Source organism: Seriola dumerili, unplaced genomic scaffold (genome assembly GCF_002260705.1).
Source record: "Seriola dumerili isolate Sdu_G_001 unplaced genomic scaffold, Sdu_1.0 BDQW01000073.1, whole genome shotgun sequence".
NCBI lineage: Eukaryota > Metazoa > Chordata > Actinopteri > Carangiformes > Carangidae > Seriola > Seriola dumerili.
Window position 1 is genome coordinate 3,648,082 of NW_019174328.1, and position 23,975 is coordinate 3,672,056.

Here is a 23,975-nt window from a genome sequence, read left to right on the forward strand (position 1 = left end):
TTTTTGGCCACAGTCTCATGACAACACTTGAAGCTATAGAGACATATGGTAGGCCTGATGTGTCCTCCACTATACTACTGTAGCAAATTAAGGAAGGATGATGTGTAAAAATATGTAGATTACAATTCTGATAACACATGTTGCAATGGTAAAAGCTGAGAAGTAATACAGCACATAAAGAAGTGCACAGTGTGGCCATTATATTCTCACATTTACAAACAACACTTTTAAATTTAGAGTTTATGACGTGACGTGTGTTAACAATAATGAACCAACAAGGTCAGCACATTAAAACACATTATGATACTGACTGCACCCAAGAGCTAAGACGTCACTCTACCAAGGACCTTAATAAAACATTACTGCATAGGCACCACTGCAGCAGTTACAGCTGAGAATGACCTACATTAGTAGCCCAAACAGTAACATGTTACTTGTTGGATTAACATCATTACATGTTTGTATACTGAATCACTTACCTGGTAAAACTCCCTCAGCCAAGTTTTCTGTAGATTTTCAGGCTGGAAGAGAAAAAAAAGAAAAGAAGATGAGCCGTGAGCGACATCATTAACAGTATTTCCTGACAACATCACAGACTCAGTGTGGGTCAAAGTGTGTGTTTTAACTTCATCAAATGCTGGATTTGACGCACTCTGGCACATAACTTGCCAATCAGAAAAAAACATACCAAACTGACATCTGGATAAGGTCTTGTTAGAGTCAACTATGATGCTTGATGTCTTAAGTGACTCATTTTCTCAAATACAATTTGTAAAACTTCTCTTGATTAACAACAAACATGTTGGTGTTTGACTAAGGGATGAAAGGGGTATACACATACACCATATATATATATATATATATATATTTTTTTTTTTTTCATCTAATATACTGTATGTACAACCATGTGCTATTGTCCATACGTTTACTGACAGGAAGTTGCCTCACTCCAGTTTCAGTTATCTTTCCCTCAGCGTCACAAATCATGTTCTCCATTGTCAAGCCTCTTGCCATCTCTGTCTCTTACTCTCACCTGCTTTTCCTCTCTCTCTCTCTCTCTCTCTCTCTCTGTGTGTCTGTCTCTGTCTCTCTCCTCCACTTTAAAAGGCTATTCCCAGACCTGGACTTCATTTGGTTCATGCAGTGGAAACAGGGCCATGGGCAGTCTACCATTTAAGGAGAGATCTCCTTATGTCGATAACTAGGTCTGGTGAACAGCTCAGTGTGTGTGTGTGCGTGTGTGTGTGTGTGTGTGTGTGTGTGAGACAAGACTATAATAAGAATACACAAGGGATCAGCAGGCTCTGTCGGTATCTGTAACAAAGCCCTAATATATTACAGAAGTAGGTGCAGTAACCGCGGACGGCATCAGGGCACGAAGCACACCAAATACCTGATCACCATGACAACCCTATCTAAAAACATTCCTATTATTGTTTTTCTCTGAAATTTTGTCTTTACATGGAAATCTTTCAAAATGTCTCACTGTGGTTCAAGGATTTAAATCAGTAGTAACATCAACTTGATAAACAGCTGATATTTGATTAAGTGACATTGGACGTCACTGAACCAAAAAAGGACGTTTACCTCCGTCATTCTACTTTAGTCAGATCTAAATACACATTAATTATAAAACACATCATTTATATTCATTGTATACAAGATCTGAAAGCTGCCAAACAACATCAAATCCCAACTGTAGACGAGCAGTAGTAGAAATGTTAATGTTTATTAAAGAAACATTTCAACACTTTGAGAAAAGTGTTTTTCACTATCCATCAGATCAATTAGCCTAGCTTAGCATTAAGACTGGAAATGGGGAAACAACTAATTTAGCTCTCTGCAACGTTTAAAATACCTCCCTTTTTTGGGGAGTTACAATCTATAACTATTATATAAATATATAACTATATAACTACTTCTTGATTAACTACAAATTTCTGTTTTTACATTTATATGTCCAATAAGATACAACTACAGTTAAGTATTAACTGGGCTTCAGAGGTGCTGGTAGCACATAGCTAGAATCTAGGCTAGTGGTTTCTCCACACTTGCAGTCTTCATGCTATGCTAAGCTAACCAGCCTTCTAGCTCTAGCTCTGTAGTTAACAATCAGTCATGAATAGTATCAATCTCCACCTCTAAGTCTCAGAAAGAAAAATAAGTGTACTTCTCAAAATGCTGAATTATTAAGAAATAATATTAAGAAACTACTTATTTATTTATTTATGTTAATGTATTTTAGGGAAACAAGTTACCACTGCAAATTATTCCTGTGATGCCCAGAATGTTTGAACTAAAAATAGTGCACCTGCACTTTGCACACATATAACATTAATGCACTCACAGATTAATAAATGTGGTCAAGAGCTTCTCCCTGATAGACGTTGACATTTTCAGGGGAACCTAAACATCTCAAGACCTAGCAAGTGTGTGTCTGTGTGTGGTTGTGGCTGTATATGCCTGTGTATGTGTGTGTGTGCGTGTGTGTGCGTCTCGGCCTCAGCCAGATCAGACAGAGCATAGGTCTATATAAGGACATAAGCACTGGACCTTGTCATTAGTCACATGAATGAGGGAAGAGAAAAAGAGAGTGAGATGGAGACAGACACACAGAGGAACAGAAAAGTTCGAAGCAGAAAGTTGCCACCTGATCATCCTGGTAAAAAAACACAGACACAAGTTTACATTTACAGGTCAGACTGAAACAGTCGGTGCAAGTTGCTGCTGTTTTACTGTTCAGTGCCTTTTTGGGTTGCTGTCATCACAGAGGGTGTGTGAGTTGGCCGCGCCAAAAACACATTTGAAACACGCTTCTGTGTGTGTCTGAGATTCAGATCCTGAATCCTGTGAAGTGTGGATTCCAGTGATAGTACCATTCATGACAGCCCTTGACAAATCATTCAGATATTTTTAGCTCTTTCCATTGGTTGTTTCTCCCAGGACCACTGTTAGCCACGCTCACTGCTATTTCAAAGGTTTCCTGTGCATCACACTTGTATCACACACACACTCAGCAGCACAGAGGCTGCAAGAGCGATGAATTGAATCTCTCCAAAATCACCCTGCAAGTGCACCGGTGGACTTTGCGTGAAAAAAAAAAAAAAAAAAACACTCAGCAGACACCAGCTTGACGGAGGGGTGACCATGGTAATGAGGCAATAAAACCATACTGTTGACAGTTTTATAAACAAGTCTTAAAGTATCTCATCTGGGGAATACGTGTCCTAGATCAACTTGACATGGAGCAGAAGAGTGGAAAGAAAACAGCCACAGCAGCTTGGTCATGTACAAATTCGTCCAGAGCTTTTCTAGAGCGCGCAGTTTTAGGCTGACCCAGCTCTGGTGTGAAGTGGAGACGTATGATGATTCTGGGGAGCAGATGTTGGCCTTGCCTCGGTGGCTGAGAGGGGCCCTTGGAGACCTGAGCCCTGGAGAGAAAGTGGGCTAATAGCAGAAGGGAAGGGAGGACAAACCGAGGCTATATCTGTAGCCATGGCACTTTGCCACCGGCCCTCGGCTTATCAGAAGTTAATTGGCAGTTAATTAGGAAGTGGGGCTATACTGCTGGAAAAGGTAAAAATAAACCCAAAACCTCCCCAGCCTCTCCTCAACATACACCTCCTCTTCCTCCGCTGGCACTTTCACTCGCTTAGTTCTCTCCACCTCCTCTCTCTTCTTTGCTCATGCCTCTGTTTTCTCAGCCGATGGCCTACTTCTCAGACAGCAAGGGGAACTGAGCGACTCAGATTGGGTTTTCATAGGAAATCTATCTAACCTCCCAATCATTAAAAAGGTACTGTCCTCGTATTCTTGATGAGCACATCAAAAAAGCATCAATTACGGACAAAATACAGGAATAATAAAACCTGCCCTGTGTCCAGAATTTGCTTTGAACACAAACCTACCTACCCAAGCCTTCTTTATGCTTTTATCACTTACATGGCATCATTACACTTTCTATGGGTTATTGAGAGGAGGTATCACTATCTTGTTACAAGATATTTGCTGATTGCAAATGCTCAGTTTTTGAATTTAACAAATACCATGCAAAGCACCTGGGCCATGCTGCCCAAAAGTGGCATTGCATTGAAATTCTACAATGTGAATGACCTTGGACTGATTTTTTCATGTTGCACAATATTATGTGTAGATACATCAACATGTAAGACTCTGTTGATTCCTATATCACAAAAAATATTGTAACACATATTTAAATATATTAATAAATGTAATATTCACTTGCCCTTAATAGTGTCGAGCAAGGCAGGTATTTCCTGTTATAATTTCAATTCTTATTCAAACTACCTTCTACCACATGAATAGTCTCACTGGATTCTACACTAAAGTCTGTTGGGATGGACGACTTAGGTTTCAGATACAAGACAAAAGCAAAAGTATCTGTATGACTAGACACCAGTAGACAAATGTGGGTTTTTTTAACTCATTTTTTTATTTGTGATTTGAGTGACCTGACAAAGTGCAGCTGCAAAAGAAAGCAACACACTATCTTCTCTAATCTGTATCAGCATGTTTGCTATGCTCAAAATGCTAACAACTTCTTGCAAGGTGTAAACTGATAACCATCCTTCTTTAGCTTTAATTTAGCATAACCATGTTTGTGGCTGTGCTGGATGAAAACAGTAAGATGACTGTGGGTTAAGCAGAGGTCACGACCTTGAGGCTGCCACAGAGCCTCAGAGGTTATGGCCTCAAGTGTTCTTCCCCTTATGGCTCCTCAGTGAGGCATTCTTTGGCTAAGAGTACAGCAGCACCCCACCCACCCACCTTGGTATTACAGCAGGCTGTTTAAACTGAGACTGGAGGGGAATTTACGTCAAGGCCCGTCCCGTTAAAGACCCCTGTGGCGATCTTCTGGGAACACATGGCCACAACATGAGGTTCCTCCTTCTCCACCTACTGCACATACTCCAACTAATCCTCTCCCTGTTTTCTTTTAGCCTCATATTCAGCTACAATATTATTATTTTCATTGGATTCTGCTGATCTCTAAGTTTGTCCATCCTCCCGTCGCCACTGGCTGTTATTTTGCTTCATCCTACTCAACAATCGGGCTACTCTCCCATTCCCTGCAAGTGTGCTCAGCTCTCACTTTCTCAGACCACACGGGCATGGGGTTAGAAAAACGCTGCTATAAAAACTTTGCTCTGCAGCATGCAACCTCCATAATTGAAAAGAAGTGGAGTGGAGATGAGGAGCCTTAAAAAAGCAACGGTTGCTTGGTTACACCTGGCACTAATGCCAGACACACACAGGTCTAGCACAAAAAAAGCTGCATTTGAGGTACAACTTATAAACCAAGTAGAGTATAGCTCTAATGTAGTTCTGTCTTTCCATCTCCATCTGACACACGTACACGTGGACGTCAGTCTAAAGCAAATGAGACACATGGCTGAAAATAGAGCGACCTTCAGCACACGTCCTCAAGTTTCCTTCAAGGACATGTTAACATGTAACGTGCATGAAAGGCGTGTGGTGGATGCTTTTATCTGGAGTGTCCGACACACTGGTTTGAATGATGTGGGCTGATGAACAACATTTCTGAATGGACGCTGCTGAATGCTGAAATTCAGTGCCAATACTCAATACTACACAAAATACAGCAGAGGGGAGGAAGATTTTCAGCATGCTTCATTACAATTTAATAAATTAAACATCACTTTAGATTTAAGCGGCACTGCACCAATTTTGCACATGAAGTTCTGTCACTAGGAGAACTACTCCACCTTTGAAAATGGAGAACTTACACGACTCTGGAGGAGCTTTGTCAAATCTGAGGAAATAAATCTAATGATGAGTTACATACAGAAATACGTGGGAGTTTATGTAAATTGTAATATGGGAAGTGTAGAATCCAGTGTAAGGAGCTTGAGTCATACTAGAGACTAAAAGTCAGTGCTTTGATTCCTTTTATAGCACTGTAATACTAAATCACCGGAGTGATCCATTATGGTCCAGATGACCTATGTGGCAAATGATCACATGATTTAAAATCATATTTATGCTGGACAGCCCCAGGTCAAACATACATGAGCCTGCCACCTGCAGTACCAAAGTGACAATGATTTCACACACACACACACACCATGTACTCCATTGTCAATATAACAGGACTAGGTCAAAACCTATACATCGATGGAAGTGTGTATGGTCAATGAATGAAATTTAGGATGTGGTTTAAAACTGTTGTGGAACTACTGTAAACACCTGCTTTCAATGGAAAGTAGCTAAAGCTGCTGGAAAAGCGGCTAAATGTCACTAGATGATATCAATGTGTCATATTTGCATTCAGCTTAGTGTCAGCTGGTTTGAGCGCTTTATTTGTTTGCTTCCCTCTTTATCTCTGTGATCACCAATAAAGCTGTTCTCATGTTTTCTGATTTTCTGCTTCTGTTTTCACACATCAGAACAGGTTTGAAATAGTGACTGAAACGCCGCCCATTTAGACTACGTGTTAACCAGCAGTCACTTCCAAGCTATTTCCATGCTGCTGCTCTGCTGCTAAAATCCTGTTTTCATAACCACAGCATTATCTGACAAAAACACCACTGATACAGATTAATTAAAAACAAAGGCTGTGCTGTGATTTCAGCTATCACTCACAGGACAGTGTGGACACATTCTGAAGGAACAACGGCCAATGGGAAAAGTCCAACACTCAGCTGGCCAACGGTATCATTCACTCACATGGGGATGCGGCCCTGCACCACGACCTGTCCAGCTATAAATATTGACTATAGCAGCTTTAATGTTTTGGTGCGGGTGGCCAAGAAGAAACCAAACGCACTATGGCAGCTCTGCATTCTGCTTAGTCTTCTCATGTTTGTTCTGAAGTAGTGTGTCTCACCTCCCATATTCAAAACAACTTAGATGCCTTGTGACTTTGCCAGAACAACCTTTCAGAGAACCAAATGAAAATCACACTTTCAAGCAAATACTCTGTAAATCATGTCCAATTTGAGCAGACAAACTAGGAATGATAGGAAGAAAGGGATCCTTCTTTTCCAAATTATAACCACTTCATTTGCTGTGCAAAATGAGAGCATAAATAAGTGACAGCTTTTACTACCAGGAAGGCTTGGAACGATTCCCCGTACAACCACAGCTCACAACATCTTTTCATAGAGAATCCCTTCACTGCTTCGACATTGTTCCAGGCTCAACTGAATTACAGGATTACTTCTTAAAATCAGCAGATTTCATTTCCTCGTATCCAATTAACAAAATTCTGCTCGATCCCATACCATAATCTAAATGAACTAGATGAACAGCAGAGGCAGCGGCCATGCAACAGAGGCTTCTCATGTCAAGTCTTGTTTTTACAACCCTCATGGCATAGCTCCTTGTGCAGGGGCAGCTTGTGTGTGTGTGTTGACTGATTGTTTGTAAGGAGGTTACTGGCTTTCAGGGGAGTGGGCAGCTCACTAAAAATACCCTGCCTAGATGGAGGCCATTGACTGAGGGAGGGGATCTGAGGAAGGAGAGCAGCTGGAGAAGCAGCAGGGGAATCGGTTGATTGGTCTTCAACAGGTTGCTGCCGATGTCACTTTCCCTAACAACTCTCCTCCACAGCTGCTCAGTGGAGGCTGGATGCAGCGGAGGTGTGTCCCCTCTGTGTTTTATGTAACTCCACATCAAAGAGGCTCATTATGAAATTAATTAGAGCAAACCCACACTGAGGAAACACCAAATTAGACCTAGGCTGGCTCCTGAGAGATGTCTTCATCCCTGTGGACGCAGGCATGGAGGACGTATGGAGGAGGATAAAGGCGTCAGAATAATTCAAACTAAGTGATTGTCAGATCATTAAATGCCTGAAACCCCAGTTGGTTTTCAACATCAGACTCAAGAGGGGCTGCATCTGACACCTGACAAGGATGCCCACCTGTGTGAAGGTGAGAAAGTACGGAGGGCTTTAACTTCTCACAACTTCTTCTTCTGTCACTTTTTGTGTGTATAAACGGGTGCAACATTAAGAATGTCTTAAAGGAAAGACTGTAAAAAAAAAAAAAAAGTGCACTGCATCCCCATTTAAACAAGTATCATGTCTTCCCCCTCTCTGTAGTCAAGTCCTCATCCACGTTTTGCACAAATTCTAACCAACAGTGCAGAAAATCAGAAAAAATGAAGTACGAGTTAATGTGTATGTGTTTCCATCCACTAATGTGATGTGGATATCAGGAGTTGGTTCATGGAGATAAACAGACGCTGGAGCTAATTACCCAGTCAGTTGCCATTAAACTATTGTAAAAACAGAAGCTGCAACAAGAGTGAATAATTAATAGAGCAGCAATTTAACATCAAACAAAAGAAAACATGATAGCAATATTCCTTTCATGTCTGTTTCATGTATTTATAAGTGCAAGATTACAGACACCTTATGACTGTACACATCTTGTGTTTTTGTCTCTTCAGCTATGTTTTAGTCTGTTTCCATGGCACTTAAATTTGTCGCATTCTACTTGTAATGATACACAAACTGTTACACCTCAGCCAAGCGTTTTTTAGGCCAAATTAGCAATGTTTATAAAAAGAGGTGTATAGAAACAGTGACAGAAACATTGCGATTTTATACAACTGGCAAATTCTATGTTGCCTGTCTAGAGGAACTCCTAAAAGAGCAACTTAACATCCCCCTGATAATCTTGTTTTTGCTGACTTCCAATGATCAACTTGGTGCAGTGATGTCTAAGTGTACTCCAGCGTGTGTCAGTACACCATGACATCAGGGGTAAAACAGTGTGTGTCACTACCGTCTCTGGCAGTGACACACGCTCCTTTAAGTCTGGTATAAGTAACTTCAGAAACTTAACATTTACAGAAGAGACTTGTTTGAGTTTAGTCTCGGGTCAAATTCCCAGAATATACCTTTGGGAAAAAAAGATCACCACCCCTCACTTCCCTACACCATATCTATTCTGTTTTATTTTGCTTTTATGTTCACCTGCTGATTCCGTTTTTGCTGGCTGTCTCAAGGGTTGTTTACCTGCCTTTGACTCAATGCATGCTGGGAAAAGATTCAAGCTCCACCTCGAAACTGGACAGAAAGATGCAGAATGGATGATGGAGCTTTGGGGTGTTATCTACTTATCTATCTGCTGTGAAAAGATTCTGGAGAAAACACACAAGATGTCGAATAGTTGTACAAAACATCACGTTTACTTGTTTGTCAGCCGCTTTTATCCAGAGTGACTCAGAAGTGAGGGACATGACTAAAGCTTCAGTGCAGCAGGAGACCTGTTAAATAAGGAGTGCACCGAAAGTGCATAGTAACAGCTAGTTGAGGGTGTTGGGTGTTAGAGGTGTAGGAGAGGAGGTGCTCTCAGAAGAGATGAGTCTTCAAGATACTTGAAGACAGAGAGGGATGCCCCATCCTCGTTGTATGAAGAACTAACAGGAGGAGCTCTGAGAGAGGGAGGCTGAGAGCGGACACTGTTGTTTAACTTGTGACAATTATAAGAATACTTTATATGAGCAGTGAAAAAAAGAGAAGCAGCCAAACTGTATACACTCTGTATAAACAGAACGGTAGCTGTAGTGTAAATGTAGTAGTGGAATCGCGAACAAAGGAAAACAGAAAACTAGTATTCAAAAATATTCACTCACACACACACACACACACACCCGCCCTCTTCTAGTGTGAACCAACGCTGCAATCAGCTGGGATTTGTGTAGATTAAGTGTCATCAAAAAACAGGAAATTACAACACTCAGAGCAAACCACAACCGTGTGGTTCGAAAGCCCTTCCCTCACCGCCTGAGACGACAGCACACACTTACAACGCCATTCAAAAGCTCACACACCTTTTACATGGATTGATACAGTATCTGTTGAGGGAGACGCTGCGCAGTAACGGCTCGGGTTTTGCTCGGTATCACACTGCAGTACAGTACGGACCGAAGCCTTGGCCTGTCAGGCTGTCAATTATTTCTACTGATAAAATATTTCACCATGAATTTCTCTAAAGGTCGACAACAAAGAGATCCACAGTTTACAATTCACATCTAAGACAATTCAGAGCGTACAATTACCTTGGAAATCGCTTTCACTGTAAAACAGTATTGAAGTATTGTGTAATACACACTAGGCGTAAATGGAGCCCAGCAACTGACAGAGCAATGCTCCTATCTGAGTAGTGAGCTCTCCCACTCACACCTCTGCCATGTTACTCAACACAGACAGCAAACTCCCTACGACGATATGATGCACACAGCCACTGCATTGCACTCAAATATCTTTTTGTGAGAACTCATAAACAGGAACCTTGAACATATGGCAATTTCCACTGAAAGCACAAATGACAGACGTGTGTGACTAAGCAATTATGGGCTTTGCCTTAGACTTGCATACACAATGTGGGTTTGTCAGCATCAGGCTCAGTGTTATATACTTATAATTTTGCTGTTGGGTGGTGGCAAGAACATCCTAAATCAATGCGAATTTAGATGTACTGCACTTAGATTGAAGCTTGGTTTCATTCAATAGTGACACTCAAGTAATTACACAAACTGTACTATGTTCAAATGTGAACCATTGTCCTTGTTGCAGAGATACAAGGCAGTAAACTAAAACTGCAACAAAGTACATCTTGCATGTTAATGTTTCCCTATGCTGCATTTATTTCATATCCACTGGTATTGTATAATAACAAATACATCCAGATACTGTACTATGAAATTAGGCTTACTGCAAACCACTGATCTTCAGGGTTTAAGGTGCAGACTTCAGGCTGCGTGCATCATTACTGCTCAAAAGATGTCGCTCGGTCGAGCACAGCGTTTAAGTATCACTATCAGGAATTTCAGAATTGATTTTACTAAAAAATGTGACATTAGCATTTACACTTTTACTCAGCCAAATGAAGCATGTGGGTGTTTAAAGGTCAGGTACTTGCAGCACTTCACGTGTCTTCACAAAACACCTAAAAATAATCAACTGGGGATTTGTCAAACTGTTGGGGAAGTGATAATGCGATTGAAATGTATCTTTACATTACTTAACTAACTCAGAGGTGGCTGCAAAAAGTTTGTATTTGAATGGGAGACAGAGGCTCTGGTTTGACTAAATTTACAGTGTAAATTTCACAGCGTCCATATAAAGTTATCAAAAACTCTGAAGCAAAATCAGCCTCCTTGCTGTCTGCCCATATGCTCAGTATGATCCACATTTTTGTCCTCTTTCCAAATATGGCTGAATGCTTTGGTCTTAATTCTCTCACATGGCCCTGTCAAACTAACAAAAAGCCACAGCAACTTCCAAAATTCTCCACTGAAAGAAATATCTTCACTCTCAATCTTAATAGCAGAAGAATATGATGTTTGTGATTTAGAATGGAAAAAAAATATATTTTTGTTCTTCACTAAAAACCACGTGATGATGAAAGCAGAAGAGCTCAGGAAACCCAAAAACACATTGGTTGATTTTTGATGAAATGCATTATAACTGATTTCACTTGATGTGTGAACTGAACTAAGAGCCTCACTTCATATCTAATAAATAGATTTAGTCCCTCTGGATACTGACTGGTCAGAGCCAATCCTTCCTCCCTCTCTTTATATGCCTTTCAGTGCAAGCCTATTAAGTTTTGCCAATTTATGTCTATGTACATAAGGTTTTATCTCTTCATCATTATCCACGTCCCAGCAAAGAGTGTATCTGCACAATATTTATGATGCAAACAATCTTGCCAATGGTTTTCCAAGATCACTGTGGAAAGAAATAAAACCTTAGCAACACCAGAGACTCTGTAAATCACCAAATGTTTCCCGCAAAAACCCAGCATCCCTGTGTCTCTATATATGAAAGATGCGAGACAGAAAGAGAGGGAAACGCTGTACAACTACAGAGAGAGGAAGGGAGTGTCTGTTTTAGATGCCACCGTCACCCACCACACTGTAATTACAAGTCACAAATCAAGATAAAGACTATCCATACAGTGAAGGCCCACACATTCAGCTGCCTGTGACCACAGAGCTGAAGGCTGCTTGCTGTATATCTATTATTCAGTAGGTCTTCATGGGCGTCATTTCATGGCCATGATACAGTAGAAAAGACAAACTGGTGCTATTGAAGCCACAGAGAATAAACAAGAACAATAGTTTACGAACTCACTACATTTTCCAGGCGTTGATATCTTGACTGATTTAATCTTGGATGGTGTCTTATGGCTTTTTATGGACCTAATAAAAACACAAAAACGCTGTTGCCCAGGGAGATAAGAAGCTTTTCACATCAGCAACTTAGAAGGGCTCACCCAGGACTAGCTGGTTCTAGTTAGTAAGGTTTGGCCTTGTTGCCTCAAGCATATCCTGAGAAACAAGGAAAAGATATGATATAATGATATGAAATGATAAAACACAAGGCTGAACCAGTTCTCAGAAATAAACTCTGCTGTGTACATTTCATTGCTTTAGTTAAATTACTGGATAACTTAACGGTTATGAGGGAAGCGTCAAGACGATGTCATCATGCTTTACCTACTGCAAAACTGTCTTTCACAATAAGAGATATCACAGTGGGCGTGACAAAGGAGTGAATGACACTGGTGGATTTTTTTCAAAAACATTTCACACACCCAGTCAAGCAGCTCATTAACCGTGAAAAGTTCCAGTTGTACTAAAAAATGAGAGAAACTTCTGGACTCCCACAAGCACAGACGCGTTCCTGAAGAATCAAACAACTCATCTAAAAGTAACTGAAAGATGTAATAAAATGCTGCTCAGGCCTGGTTACTGTCACTGTAAGTAGAATATCTTATTCACTCATCCAATATCCTGTAAAGTATTTCATGCAAAAGAAGCATGGGAGCTTTATGTATTATTGAGAAAATGTACTAAGCTGAGCTTTTCTACACAAACATTACCAGCTCACTGGGGCCGCTGCTAAGACAAAAAAGGGTTTCTTATTGTTTTGAGCAGAAAACACATTCAATCTGAGACTTAAAAGCTATGTCAGATCCAGTGCTGAAAGTTAATCCTCGTGTTTACTTCGCTCCCGACAGGGTAATTCCACAGGAGGAGAGACGGTAGCTTTGCTGCAGAGTGAGTCACATTATCAAGGATCCCAACAAAGAGTTGTATCTGCACAACATTTATCGTGCACAGAATCTTGCCAATGGCTTTCCATAAATAACTTTCTCACTATTATCAGTCGCTTTCCGAAGAACTGTTGTGAGTTCCATTAAAAGTTGCATGACAAATACATTTACATCTCGGGCTGCTGGACACTGACGTTATTCATTTTCAATGTGAAGAACAAATAAGTCCAGTTGGGGGAGTTACTTCAGCAGATGATGGTCAAAGTTTCAATTTAGTGGAACAGGAGTTCTGGCACAACTTCACATATTTGTCTATTATTTAGGTCTTGAAAGATCAAAACTCCAGCAACGAGAACACACATTTTGTCCTCTGGGTCACCGCTCTGGCCTTAGTCAGGTGACGCATCAGGTGACTCTAAAGAAGACAACTGCCCATATAATTAAGTTTTCTAAATATGAAGGATTAAATAGGGCTGCAAGATATGACAAAAAAATCATGTTGCCATTATTTTGGCAGATATAGCGAGTGCGATTTCAGTCATTTATTGTTCACTGAAAAAAATATAAAAATGGTGATGTGATTTTTGTTTGGTCTCGCACCAAACAAACGTGTTCCTTTACATCTGGAGAATATGATTTGTAGGTCGGGACGTCTCTGAACTACCACAATACTTAAGGTGCTGACAATGCACAACAATGTGACACATTTTACCTTCGTCAAAAAATTGCAGCTCCTGCAATTTGGATATTTCACTTGGCCATGTTGCGATTTTGACTATATTTGTGCAGCCCTGGATCAAAACTTCAGCAACATTTGTAATAAGTTGAGGATTTTGCTTTTTTTTCAGCCATGTAAAAAACGTGACAAGGAGCAGCGAACAACAGTCTAAATCCAGAAAACTAGCTCTAAATATTTTTCTACATTTACTATCAAACGTGAGCAGCTACAGTCAAGATGTCCTCCAAAGTAAAGACAGTCTCCACTTACAAAGCAAGCGTAGCTCTTCAGATTATTCTCACAGGACTAACTGTAATATGTCAATCATGACACTCACAACTCCTGCAGCATTTCACAACAGGTGTCAGACACTATAGATGCCAGCTGCAGCTAGAATGTGCATGTGCGCCTTACCCGTTTCTGCCATTCTGTTCTTTGAGTCATATATTTTTTGGTCTCAGCATCTCAGCTGAGTTGAACAGCTCAGTGCGCAGGTCTAGTTTCTGGGTTTCCAGCTATGTAATATTTTTTAAAGATATCATTTAAAATTCTGCTTTAAAACAATGTTTAATGCCATGTTGACTGTGGCTTCTACAAATGTCTCCCTCACTACATCCAGCAACACATTACTGAATGTTACAATAAACATTACACTTTAGTATTAGTACACAGCCTCTTTTTAATAATTCTGTGTACACAAACTCCAAAGTGACTTCTCTGCCTTAACTACAGCTGAAGGTCCTCAGAGCTCGGATGGCCTGAGGACACCCTGAGGGACACGACCAAACTGGTTCTGCTCACACTTTCAAAAAGGAGGATTCAATCTGCAAAAAGGACATACTTAGAAACGTATGAATAATTTATCGACGGAAGAAAGACAGAGAGAGAATTAGGCTGTCACAGATTCAACATAAAAAGCCTGCTCTACTTTCTAAGGCTTTGAAAAGTCTCTCAGATGTTTTTCATCTCCAGAGGCATCTGCACGGAAAGGTTTGATGGGGATAGGGAGCAGGTTTTCAGTTGTGTGCATCTTTGTGTGTAAGGTCTGAAAGTCTGAAATTGATTCTGATATTGATTGTGGAGGTTGTGTCTTGGTAGCAGGGACCATTACTTGTACTGATTCAACACAATCGACAGAAGGGAGACTTTCTGTGTTAATCTTTAAAGCTTCCTGCCACTGCAAAACCTAAACCCAACACAGCAAAAGGTTTTAATCTGGTTATGTGAATAACTGACTGCTGGGCTATTGACATGCTTTTTATACTATTTTTATTGTCTGAGTATGTCAATCATGTCATCTCTTGTAAGTGAGATCAGTCGTTTCCCTCCTTATATAAACTCAATGTGGCTCTCATTGTAGTTTTTTCTGTTTGGCGTGTGTTGTCCAAAGCATGGGCCAAGAGGTGTGAGGTCTGCAGATAAATAAGACTGGGCCTGTTAATATTTAAACATCCATAAATCAGTGTGTGTGACAGGTGCAGTGTGGTTATTTGGTATGAAAACGTTCAAACAACTTACTCTAATTACTGTCTTAACCAAACAAGATAATTAAAGTTATTTGTCATGACAAAGTGGAGCATGTCTTTGGAATCCAACTAATAAAAAGAGGATTTTGGGAGTTTATGTTGTTGGAAATAGAAACTCATCGCAGTCAAGTAACTCCTTTGTGAGAAGAAATAAAAATGATTCGCTTTAAAAATGACATGGCCTACATTATAACACTGAATTAGTGTCTCAACGGCAGCAGATAAGTCCACGGAAAGTGAGAATGCAGTAATCTTTGGCTTAGTGGAAAAGACGAGAAGAAGATAATAATCATCCTGTAGTCTGATTCTGTGTGAGAATAACGTGATCACACCTATAATACAAATCCATGTTGCTGGTGTCTGCATGCAGAGCCTGCGATTTTGCCGTGTACCTGAGCTTTCATCAGACTGGGCTTAAAAAAATGATGAGTTGTCACACAAATCAACCAGTAATTTCCTTGGTAAACAGAGTCATTGTGAACTACTATCTAGCAAGGAAGCAACAGGAAATGGTTAAGAGTAGGAGGAGGAGGAGAGACAGCACAGTGTCTGTAGTAGAAGCTGTGTTTCCTTCAGGTGGTAGCACGTACCCTTCTACTTCCTGTACAAGAATCACACTATTCTAATGATACTGTAACTGTACTGCTCCCTTTCTGTCGCTCTTTTAGTCACAAGATCATCTCTGCATCATCAATCTTCCCGCTGCCCCCCCCCCCCCCCTCTCTCTGTCCATGTTGTCCTCTGCCCCCTCATTACCCATTCTTTTGGTCTTTCCCTCTCGCCGTTGTCTGTTCTTATCTCACGCCGCTCTCCTGCACACAGCATCCTGTTTGCACTGGGGCAGGACAAACATTGTCTCTGTGTGACGCCGAAGACATTTCACAGGCTATCACGTTTTCAGCATGGGCCCGATATCTCTATAATTGTATTCTTCCTGCTGTGGGAGTGCTTAAGAGAGTGAGAACGGAAAGAAAAGAAAGAGGAGGAGGGAAAAAAGTGAGCAACAGGGGGGGGTGCACAGAAGGGTCAGTTTCCATTTCCACCAAGACCCCATTAAAATGTCTCAGAGAAGCCCCTCAACAATTCTTTCTGTCACTGTGCACTATGTAGAGCAGAAAGATCAACATGGGGATCTGTGTCACACTAAAATAGGCTAAATCCATCATACTTCATCAGGCAAGCCCAAAACAGGACAAACTAGGCTCTCTCCTGCTCCTCTAACAGAAAAGCATGTCCAATGTCCAAATCAAGAGCATAACTCCCAAGTAGACGTTTCATTTAATGGTTCCCCTCGGTACTGACCTTCTAAAAGTGCCAGAAAACTGGACTTCAAAAATAAAGAGTGGAGACGGTGCTGGGTTTCCACAGTAGAGATCACAATCCATACCCGGACCTCAGCCAGACCCATAGTGGGAGAGTCAAGCCCCAGAAACACCACAACAGCACTTAGTGGTTAAAACCTGGGCCGGCGAAAGATAGGGGACACACGACGAGCATATTAAAGACTCTAGACTGTATGCACAGGTTTGAGTAGTGGTATTAAGACGACGGAGTAGTTAGCTATGACCCAGCCCTGCAGCTGAACTTCTGACTCCTTCTCCTCCTTCACTTTCACATCTTCTCTTTCCCTGCATAAAATATTCTCTGTGGCTCCTCCCTGGATATTTTAAGAAATTTCCATTTGCTTTCACAGACATCAGAACACAAACTGTTCGTGTTCACTCCAGTGGGATCCCCCTTAACAGGATGATTATTACATAAGCCCTCTGTAAAAGTTGCTCATAATTTGCTGTTTATTTGAGCCCAGCCCTGGCAGCATTCTTGCAAGCAGTGCAAACAAGATTCCCTTTATTATTTTCCTTTTTTGGCGTTTAGAGTTCACACTTCATATAACACACTTGAATAATTTCACAATCCAGTTTCACAACTTTCTCATGAACTGACATCACAGAGTAACGGCTGGGAAAGTGATGAGGCTACCCTACATTTCAGAGGACGCTTTAAGTATGTCATATAGTTGGCAGTGTGAGGAGTTAAAAACTTATTTTAGAGTTAGAAAACTACCCCTGAGGCCATGTGGGTCATTTGAAAGACAAAAGGAGAAGAAGACTTTGAGGTCTTAAGAGTGTTTTTGATTTCACACTATTTTTTCTCTGCATAGTGAATCCACTTAGGAGCCTAAGTTGTTTGATCTCTGGCACATGGTCAACTGTGACAACACAATCTTGTCTTTATGTGAAAAGCAAGGCTAAGAGTCTTACAGCCATGCTATCAGCTCTGTGAGGCCGTACTTAGTCAAAGATCTGCCATATAAAAAGTCAAGTGATCACCGAAGACATTAGGATTCGTCCTCTGGAGAGCATGAATGTCTGCAACTCTGCAAAGAAATTCATGCCAATCCATCCAATAGTTGTCAAGCTATTAAAAAAAAAAATGTCAATCTCAATCTGGCGCAAGAGGAAAGAAAGTTTGTACAAAATTACATGGCTCATCCGATAGTGGTCAAGCTATTTCACTAAAAAAACAAAAATGTCAACCTTAAAAATGAAATGTCAGTGGATCATTGAAGTTATTAGAATACATCTTCTGGGGTCCATGAATATTTGTACAAAATTTAATGGCAATCCATCAAATACATATTGAGTTATGTCAGTCTGGACCCAAGGGGTGAACCAACGTTACTACTCCTGGAGTCATGCTGCTAACAGTAAATTATACAATATCCACTCTATAATTTTGTGAATCCCTTCGAACTAAAAATATAGCATATGTTGTGTTTTGTATTGTTCAAACCTACATCTGTCTTATTGTTGAAGCCAGCATGTAGTCCCAAAATGACCCTCATACACATACTGCTCGATCATATAGATGAGTGGGAGCTGCAATGTGAGCAGGCACTGAGAGTAGCACCTGAACAAAAGGCAAACAATTTTGGACACAGCAGACTGCAAAACCTTATTCCCAGCCTGCCAAACTTCTATTCCTGTTCTCAAAATGATTCACTGTTTTCAGGCATTAATTCTCTGCAACAGTGTCCTTGCTGTCTGTCGGGCTACATCAGCGCAGTGGGCCTCACAAAACACCTCATCAGTTTTACAGATGCAACCACCCGCATTCCTATTTACTTCAGTCTGCTCCCATACATCATCTGATATATCTAATCATGTCTCCCGGGCAGTCCTGTCACTCTCTGATGACCTTACAGCTGAATACAGGCGCACAATAAGACAGGACAAAATGGGGAAACTGCACACAGAGAGACTGCCACACACACACACACACACACACACACACACATACACACACACACACACAGGATAAGGAGTGTAGACTGGTCATCATGAGAGATACGTAAACAGGAATTGAGAGACAAAGTTGTATGTAATCTCGCTGTTCCAGATGCAAAATTTCATCCAAACTCACAAACACCCTTTGTGTAGATACACACATTGTTGTCTCTAATGAAAACTAAACCATTTGGGCTAAGTCAAACACCCAGTGGCAAAGAAACTCCACTGAGTCACACAGACAAATACAAAACATTGTGTGCCTAAACTCACCTTCACTTCCCCTGAGGGGAAATGGATGTGCGTTAAGGGTGCACACACACAAATGAACACAAACACATGCACGCACGCGTACACTTACACTTACAGATATCAGGGTCGTAGGCTATAGGGCTATTATTTTTAGTCCTCCAAAGTTGTTTCACACAATTACTCTGCATCAAAGTATCATCTCTCCCTCCACAGTGTGAGGAGCAACTATGACTGAAGCACAAAGGGAGACAAATATAAAAAGTAAAGGCATCACTGTAGGTTAGCTCAGAGGGGCAAAGAAGATCTATCAGTCTTTTGCATCAAGTTCAACCGTGATGACCTTTGGCAACTGAATTCACCCTGTTGACCAGCAGCTTGAGGGAAAATAAAGGAAGCTGTCACAACATCCACTTTTATTCAATTCTCACACAGTTTCAACCGCTCCATGACACTTATGTAACAGGAGTTGATGGCACAAATGCATCTTTTGATGAAACTATATGAACTTGACATCCTGTTAATTGCTGGCTAGCATGTTTGTCATTAGCTCACCAGCTTTAGTAGTTGAGCTGCTTCCCAGTGAGCAGTCGCTAGAGAAACAAACCTCTGGCTCCACTTGTTTTACAAGGACGTTTTTGTGAATGTACAAAAACAGTTAAAACGTGTTCTGTAAATTAAAATGTATGTTTTCTTCCCTTGACATGCTTGGCCATATGACAGAAAACAGTATGTTTTCCTTAATGGGAATAATAATGTTAAATAAGTACAATACTAGGAGTATGAAGTAGATTATAGCTTCTTTCAAGTTTGTCATCAAAGTATGATAGACTGAGCGAGTGCATGAGTACAAAGTCAAGTGAAAGGCTATCAGCTCATAGTTATAGTCATTATAGTCATCGAAGTTAATGTAATACAATTAGGCTATCTGGATTACTTCATTTAATTTCAGCTCTCATGAATCTCATTAGGATGGGAGGACGTCATTTACATTGTAGGGGACAACTGTGGTCAACTTAGAGGCAGCAACCAAAGGTCAGCCAAGGTCAAAAGTCACTATGCTCCCCATATCTATACGTTTATGCAGAAGCTGTGCCTTGGAAAAATCATCAACTCCAATAAGAACACCTTTATGAAAATTATAATAATCACTGCAGCTATCTACCTCAACAGTGAAATTTTCCAGCACCCGGAAAAAAGCCCAGTGCTAATTTGCCGGATCAGATGTTGGAATAGTTTCAGTGTCACCAAGCGTACAGAGTCGTGTACTCGTTTTTCTAGCTGAGAAAAGGGAAGTAGGAAAGAGACAGACAGGAAAGGCCAGACCCAGACCAGCATCCCCGGCCACCTATCTTCTTAAGTGTCCCTTCACACACCACTTTACCTCTGCCAGCAGCCAATCAGATAAGACACTCACTCTGCCTCTCATGTCTCACTGTCACTGTGTTTGGACTCGTGTGTGCAAACATGTATGTGTGACCACAGAGGATACAAAAGTGCCTCAGTCCGGACCAACACCCAATGTGCTAAACTTAAGGCTGAGAATGCAAACATCCAGTAGCTTTCACACCACTCAGCTCCACTGAACAATCGCTTTTTCAGAGAAACACAACTAAGCACACAGTTTTCAGCATATTCAAACAGAAAACCATACCCTGCAACTTCTCAGCTCAACTGCAGTCTTCTACTTCTCACCACTCTAAGCTTCCACTGGAGGAGCTTTCATATGATTAAGACTTTTAAGTAAAACAACTGGACTAATACACGTCAGTGCAAACAGGCTTACATGGTATGTGGAGTGTTTGGCTGCAGCCCCTTGCTTATTTCCAGGTGATAAAAGCCGAGCAGGGAGCAGTGAACAAACAAAGGTCTGCTGCTGGACCTGGAGATGCTGCTATTCATGGCGGCGGGGGCAGAGGGGCTTGAAATCCCTCGGCTAACATCTCTGCTCATCTCAGTGAGAGCACCATGGCCCGGCCTCCAAGCTGTGTTTTTGTTGTCATGTATCCCCCCAGTCGTATGTTTAATCTGGCTACATCAGACAGACAGATGCAGCGCTTGGACAAAACTCGAAGTGACATAGAATATTATAGCTACAGATGTAGATGAGTGCAGCAGAAGATATCACTAGACCCCGGGTGTAAGGGTCAGTGGCAATCTGCCTGTAAAATAGATGAATGTTCCTGGAATCCATATCTCCATATCCCTGGATATAAAGACAATAAAGATGTGCCACATGAAGAAACAGCCGGGCTATAGGTTTTAACTCATTTTCCAAGACAAGAGTACAAACCGGATGCCAAACCTTGTAAACCCTTGTACTGTTTTGTGTCTGACACTTTTATGTCCATAGGCTCATAGGCTTTAAATGGCCCGAAGAACATGATTTTTTTTTTTCTGCCGTCAGTGGTACAGTTAAGCTGGAAGGTTTCTGCAACAGACTGCTCACTGAGCAGGGCTTGGGCAGGAACATACATTTAAAATTTTACTTACACGGTTTAACAAGGTTTCCATCTGTCGTGAAGACAAAGCAAATATCTGTAAAAGCTAAATCATGTTCATTAGCAGTTGGACAAATGCACTCCTTTTTGCAGTAGATAATTGCCACCCCTGTAACCTGTCACTGGCCAGGTCTGGGGTAATAAAAACCTGTAGAGCAGGAAAGGTAGAGACGGTACCATCTGTTCAGCTGGTATGTGAACTGGCATCTCGGGACTGGCCTGTCCCACAGAGCCGGCGAGACAAACGGACACTTGTCTGATTGAGTGCTGACAGTCTGCAGGCAAAGAGCCAGGGCTGCCCTTTAGACACGTGCATGTGTGGTCATGCCAAGTGTGAAGTCTCCTTCCTTTTATCTACAGACCGACAATCCAATAACCTCTTAAATCGCCGCTCGACTCTCTATCTTTCGGTTCAAATCCACATTACAAATGGCTGTTTACGGTTCCACTGATATACCACTGGTACAGCAGAGGTGTACGTACTAAACATGTTAGTATTGAAAGAAATTACCACAAAAACACAGTGCTATTTGGAGTATGTCCCTGAGGAAACTTGGCGATAAAAGCACCAAGAAGAGCATTATTTAGACAAGTCAAATCACAACTAAACCAACAAAACATCCGATTGCTTCTTGATTTATTGTCTCCTTTGCCAACTTTGGCACTGGAAGAGGACATTTGGGTGAGGCTCAATAAGCAACTGTTTGTCAGGCCCTGGACCATGGGACCTTTTCTCAACAGCACAATAAAGAAATAATAGGATGTCTTGGACAAAGATATTCTTGTGGTTGAGGTCTATATATAGCTGCCAGAGGAGAGGTAGAAGTGGTGGAGAAATGAGGGAGGGTCTGCATTGTCCGAGCTGTCGGCAATGGAAACTTTACTGTCGGTAGTGGAAGATCTGGAGATAACCCTCTGTACAGGTCATGGGTGATAAGGCAGTGAAAGGGACCACACACACGCATCAACACAAGCACAACACACACATGCACATATGTGCTGGAAAACTGGCGGAGACCCAGTGACAATTTGAGAAACAAAGGAAATCAGTGGGGAGTGGTTGAACCCCCACCCAGCTGTTCACAGCAACAGTCAACTGGAGACCAACATGCAATGGGATCACAGCAGACACGACGCCCGTCAACATGTTGACATTCAGTCCCATGAGCTCTCAGTCGTTATTATTATCAGCAACAACAGCAGGGCAGGTATTGGAGTAACCTTGTGAGTCTGTGCGTGTGTGTGTGTGTGTGTGTGTGTGTGTCATCAAAATGTGGTCCTGGAGACTCCTACTGTAGCTGGAACTATCACAGAGGTGGTTTTGAGGACTTTTGCACATTTATATATCTGTCTGTCTCTGCACAGATGTCACTGCGATAGCATCACAACCTGCAAGATATTCACAAAAGTTTACAGTAGACCCTGTTGGATTTTTGGGGCCGATGCTGATACCGATATCAGGGAGTAAAACAATTCCGATAGCGATATATTGGCCGATATATCTATATATATATATATATAGGTATATATATATAAAAACACTTGAAACGATATGCAATGAAAGCAGGATATTTTACAGTTTAACATTAAAACTTCACTGGGAATTAAATAAAATAACTATAACAATAAATAACATAAGAACAATGTATATATTTATATATAAATAAAATCGGCCAAACCATAAATCGGTTTGGCTCTCCTTTACAGGTGTGTAGTTGAGATCAAAGTGAAGGCTGAGTTCAGAGATGGGTGTAGTCATGTAATAAGGTAGTAATGACTACTCAGTCAATATGCTGATGGGCGTTGTGGCTGGTGTGATCGTACTGGAAGATAGTCTCTAGTTACATGAGTAAACAGTAATCATGGGTCAGACCACACCTATTTTGATGATTTTGATCATATTTACACACCTGTAAAGTTTTGTTGCGACACTGTCGTTGACAACATCTGTCCACAGACACACAGACATATAAACACCTGGAAAAGTCCTCAAAACCATCTCTGTGGTAGTTCCCGCTACAGTAGGAGTCTCCAGGGCCACATTTTGCCATGATGACACACAGAAAGAGACAGACACAGACACACACACACACACACACACACACACACACACACACACACACACACACACACACACACACACACACACACACACACACACACACACACACACACACACACACACACACACACACAGTGAATGTTGTTGAGTCATTGTTAATGTTATTAGTAAAACCTGTGTTCAAGTCAAAACATCTGCTGTGAAAAGACAAATTTATTGTCTATTTATGAGCATCTAACATATTCATTTGCAGTCATGAAGTCAGTAGCTTTTAACAAAACAGTTTTCAAACCAGATTTAATACTATCAAAAACCAAAAGTGAAAAGTGAAAGACCTCATAGTTGATTGAACTTGATGCAGTGCACATGTGCTCCTTTGAATCACTGCGATTTCACACCGCAACACAATGTCTGTGAATGCACTGCACACAGCAAGAGGCTTTCTCACGACAATGTTAACTACAAGATTGGAAAGAGGAAATCCCAATTTGATCTCCTGCTCCAGCAGCAACCTGACGTTTCTGGTCACATGTATGGTAACATGTAGAGTATAACTATGTCCTATTTGTTTGTA

General features: G+C 41.2%; 1 protein-coding gene across 3 annotated transcripts in view; it reads right to left on the reverse strand.

Moving 5' to 3' along the window:
* Positions 1-23,975, reverse strand: part of inpp5a (inositol polyphosphate-5-phosphatase A) — a 137,726-nt gene that overhangs the window by 98,848 nt on the left and 14,903 nt on the right. For all 3 annotated transcript variants that reach the window (XM_022743827.1, XM_022743829.1, XM_022743828.1), the window contains exon 2: positions 480-521. In XM_022743827.1, the coding sequence (XP_022599548.1) occupies positions 480-521 (42 nt within the window). The remainder of the gene's footprint in view (positions 1-479; positions 522-23,975) is intronic.